General features: G+C 31.8%; 1 protein-coding gene across 1 annotated transcript; it reads left to right on the top strand.

Moving 5' to 3' along the window:
• Positions 1-3241: 3241 nt before the first annotated feature.
• On the top strand, positions 3242-3791 carry LOC110018300 (lipopolysaccharide-induced tumor necrosis factor-alpha factor-like; the record flags this gene model as incomplete). Its single annotated transcript, XM_020715569.1, is given in 2 exon segments — positions 3242-3368; positions 3466-3791. Coding segments are annotated over 2 exon segments (217 nt in total), but the record flags the coding sequence as incomplete, so codon positions are not given.
• Between the last annotated feature and the right edge of the window lie 1221 nt (positions 3792-5012).

Here is a 5012-nt window from a genome sequence, read left to right as displayed (position 1 = left end):
CAGAGGAGGGTCTGTTGGCTAGTTGAAGAGGATCTCGGCGGCTGCATGGAGGATTTTATTCGAACGGAGTCCGCGACTCGTGCGTACGAGAGAGACGAGCTAAGCGAAGGGTCCCTGTACGCTGCGAACCTACGATTTGTCTTTTGCAAACCGAACAAAATCAAGACGAACAACCTTGAAGTTTGCGATCCAGCAAGGGCTTCAGTTCCGGGGTCACACGTGCACAGGTAGGAGACGGAAGACCCTGAAGCTTGCGATCCATATGACTCAAATGAAACCAATGATAAACGAGGCTAACATTGAAGGCGAACACGCCGATGGGAATGATCCGTCGAGGCTCTGATATCATGAAGAGTAAAAGCTATATTCTCTTATTTCTCAATTATTAAGGCAAATTTAATTCCTATCATTGTACCTTATCAAAGACACAACAACCAACTAAATAAAAGAAATACAACTCAATAAGAAAGGAATAAACAAGAATAAATTTAAAATAGGAAATTTAGAATTTGACATTTCTATTGGAATCAAAATGAATGTAGTCCACAAAAAAGAAATGGGATTCACATTAAAATCCATTGATTGCACAATACTCTGCCTTCATTAAGTGTAAAACTAAAAAGCTTGAGAAATTGAAAAAAGAAAGGATAATGCAATGATAGATTAAATTTGAAAAACTCACGAGAATGTTGAAATTTGAAAATCAAACAACGGTTGAATATTTATACCTTACTCGGCATTTCACTTTTGACCACCCTTGCAACACCAATAACTAAATATGCAAAACCAATAACTAAATATTTAAGTAAAAACTAAATAAAGAAAATATATCACAATTACATGTTTTTATTTGACTTACCATAATTGATTTATAAGTTGATTCATACCATTATTTATTTGTTTTTATTTGACTTACTATTTAGTTAATTTATCCAATCAAGAATGCATTTCTGTATTAATCTGTTATATGATCTTAATGCTAATATTAACCATTATGAATTTTATGATTTTTATACAGATAATGATATGAATCTTGGTGATGGACAAGAGTAACATTAGAAGGCATTTCTATCTGAATAGTGATCTTGGTGACAACCTGGATTTATTGTCAATTTGATTTTGATATTTTAGCCCTGATGAATGCTTCTTGCTAAAATAGAATATTGATAGGCTAGAATGCTAGAAAAGCAAATATTTTACCAGCATGAAATTACAACCAATATTAAACGAGGTATATATATTGATTGGCTTTCCAAAGATTTAAGCTTTGTTTGTAAAAGTGACTTGGATTCATAAAAGTGTAATAAATTTACTTCTGATTCTAATGCTGTCATATGGTTAGCTGCTTATGTAACTCTATCTCGATATTTTGAAATTACAATAGTTAGAGATATTCAATAGGAATACGGCTACTTTTGTTGAGCTTTATTAAATTGAAACACAATTTGATTCTAGAGATACTGCTTGTATTTTATGAAATTTACCAGTCCAAATAAAAATCAAAATCAGAACTTTAGAGTTAAGATCATCATCAATGTCTTTGGCTTTATCCCAACTATTTATATTTATGAAATTGATGTTCTTAAGACAAAAAAAATTGTATCCATGTATTAGGAAAGAAGACCGGTAGATGATGGACCCTGATTTTTCTTTCTTTCTGTTTTTCTCTATTTTTGGCATAAGGTGAGGTGTTTATGTTTTTTATTTTGAATTTGAATTAAAGATACGCTAAATGCTACTAGAAGGGGATAAAAATAGTTTTTCAGAAATTGTTGGAGATTTGAAAGGATACCGGTTTTCAATCTGAAATTATAAAGGTTGATAAGGATTTTTATGTTGGTCTTTTTGGAGCTCATGCTTTGTGGGGAAATTTCCTAACTTTTCATGTAGATTGGTTGTGACTAAATTGATCGCATGAGAGATGATTTCCCAGTCTTTTAATAAGTGTGGATACTGCTGTGCATAATTTAAACCCATTTGATGACAGGATGATTATTCTTCTCTTTGAAAAACTGTTTGAAAATCACTTATCGTGAACTCTATAAGGCTGTGTGGTTAGAAGTAATTGAAGGAGACGAAATGAGAAGGGAGTGGGAATTGAATTGAAATTAGTTTTCACCTCTTGATTTGATTGTGTAGAAATTGTGTGAAAGTATTTTTTTCCTTCTATTTTAGTTGTTTAAAAATTTATTTTTTATTTCTTTGTCAGGAGGAGCATGAGAATCATAGTGATAACTGATAATTTATTATTATTTATTTAGTTTAATGATTGTATAGGGATTGTTTATGGTAATATGCCTTTACACATGTTCCTGTGGATCCATTTACCTATTACTTTATTGATTTATTTTGATCCATTTACTTATTAGTTGCAGTGGAACTAATTAGCAAATCTGAAATTGTAAAGTAAAATTTTTACATTCCCTCCAATTTCTTTTAACCAAAATTTCATTTGGTTTTGTTCTGATTTATATTCTATCCCCTTACCGTCAACAATTACATCAGGCCAGCATAGAAAACACCGACAGCTTGGCACTTGTCTTTTACGAGTCATAATTGTTTAACCATGTATTCCTTGTAAATTTTTTTTTGTTTCTAATGGAAGATTTACATGCATACCACTCAATTCTTATCGTTTACAGATCTAACACCATTACAGATCTAACACCAACTTCAATTTTTACTTATATACCTCTTTAACTATTCGTGAAAAGGTGTATTTCTCTTTTTTTAAGTTACATTAGTTGTATTTTTTATGTGGTATAAAAGATGTGGGTGGTATAAATTTTTTTTTCTTTTATTTGGGAAAGATGAGCCCAAAGGGCAATACGTGAGATTCGAACCTAGGACCTCAAGATGGGAAACTAAACCCTCAAACACTGTGTCGCGGGTAAGTGCGTAAGGGTTGTGTAAATGTTAAAATCAAAGTTTGTGTTAGATATGTAAATACATAGTCATTTCTCATTTGAGGCTTTTACATTTTTACCGTGCAGTTCTTATATTTACTTATTTAACACCTAAACTGTCGTATTTACATGCATACACAGACATTGCATAAAAAAATACCATCAACATTATCCTTTTAAAATTGAAATACACCTTTCATTCGTAGTTATGACACCAATGTGTTAAAAATGTAAATATCATACTTTAGGAGTTAGATATGTAAAAATATAAAAATTGTGTGGTATGTATGTAAATTTCCCATCTCATTTTTTTATTCCCTCTTTGGTTGCTGCAGATCTAAACCAAGTCTAGCTGCTCTTGTTGGTTGCATGATGCCATTTATGCTGGGAGTATGCTTTCTTTGCCCTTCCATGGACTGCCTCTGGCACAAATATCACTATTGCCCAAATTGTAAAGAAAAGGTAAAAAATATTTTTTCATGTAAGACACCATTTTCTATATTGCAAATCTCATAGGTGATATTCCGATGAAATTAAACATTCAGCTCTTGTGTTACAGGTTGCCTACTTTGAAAAATCAGATCCTTGTATTGTGGTGGATCCAACTAATTGGACGGAGCCCAGTTATGCCATCCCCAGGTTTGTTTGAACTCTCTCTCAAGTTTTTGCGGATATATATACATATAAATTTACGGTTTTTGCTTTTGGATTTGTAAATAATGAAGTCCTCTTGTAAAAATTAAAAATGTGATATTGACCATTTGGATGTCTTTCTGTGGTGCACTAATTTATGTAAACTTCTACTTGGGAACTCTGCAAATGCTTAAACATTGTTGAATGCTTGAGCATCCATGATTTGAGAAATAGTTTTTTTTGACAATTTGAAATTTAATTTTCCAAGAGATTTTTATTGGTTTATTGTAATATTTTTTTATGATTATTTGGATGTTATGTAATTCGTTATAATTATAGGGTGCATCTTAAGGTAATAAACTCATATTTACCATGATAATTAGATGTTGAGGTGGTTTGTAAATGAGTTTAATAAATAGGATTGTTTATTAGTAATTATAAATAATTAGGTAGTATATTAATAATATGACATGTTATAGTAATATAATAGTAGCAATTCCTTTTTAAAAATACTGGAATTGCCAATGATTTCTTTAAGAGCTACTCAACTTAAGTACGATTTAATGGCTAGAACTAATTACTTGTTTTGTAATTATTTTGTTATGTTGAATAGGTATTATCTCAAAACAAGTGGGCATAACAAGGTATAGTATTTGTTGAATCTAAAAATGTTCGTGAATCCCACCTATTGAATAGTGTGAGAACTTTATAGTGTGAGAGAAAAATTGAAAAAAATAGATGGAGAAGGAGGTGATTTCTATACTAAATCTTGTGATAATAAAAAATGAACAGTAAAAGTGGACTTATCTTTAATAATTTTTTTTTCCTATTTATAGAGCATTAAACATAACAATAGTATTACATTTTTGTCTTTAGTTGGAGTGGCCTATGTTGGGATGTTTTTGGCGTCTAAAGGTGACTATTCATCTTTTGGTTATTTTTTTAGCTTGATCGACTTTTTTAAGTTAGCTTGGCTTGGTCGGCTTAGCTCGTTTAGCATGTATGAGTTGGCTTGGCTTGTTCAACTTCTCTGAGTTGGCTAATTCAGAAATCCTCTTCGGCAAGAAGTTGTTGGCCTTTGTGGGACGGTCGAAGATATTTGCACAACTAATCCTTTCATTTGATCAACTCTGTTGTGGGATAGATCTCCAGATTGGGTCAGCTTGTTTGGGTTGAAGAATTGGATATCCTCTTGATGAGTTCCTGGATGAGTGTTCTGTTGGCATCGATTAGACATTCTACCGTTGACTTTTGAATTAGTTAGCTTAGCTCGGTCAGCTCGATGGGCCTCACGATCTCTTTGCGAAGGATCTATCTTTATCGTGTTTCTTTTTTATGGATTGTTGAATTTTTGTGAGACTATCACCGACATTTTTTCTGTCATATTTTAGTTCACCGATCATTTTTTCTTTTTGAAAGAAATGCTGGAATGAGAATAAGAAAATTAAATATTAAAAAATAGATCATTCAACT

The sequence above is a fragment of the Phalaenopsis equestris genome, unplaced genomic scaffold, assembly GCF_001263595.1.
Source record: "Phalaenopsis equestris unplaced genomic scaffold, ASM126359v1 Scaffold000007, whole genome shotgun sequence".
Taxonomy (NCBI): Eukaryota; Viridiplantae; Streptophyta; class Magnoliopsida; order Asparagales; family Orchidaceae; genus Phalaenopsis; species Phalaenopsis equestris.
The sequence above is the reverse complement of the archived record's forward strand: the minus strand, read 5'-3'. Positions and strand labels throughout refer to the sequence as shown.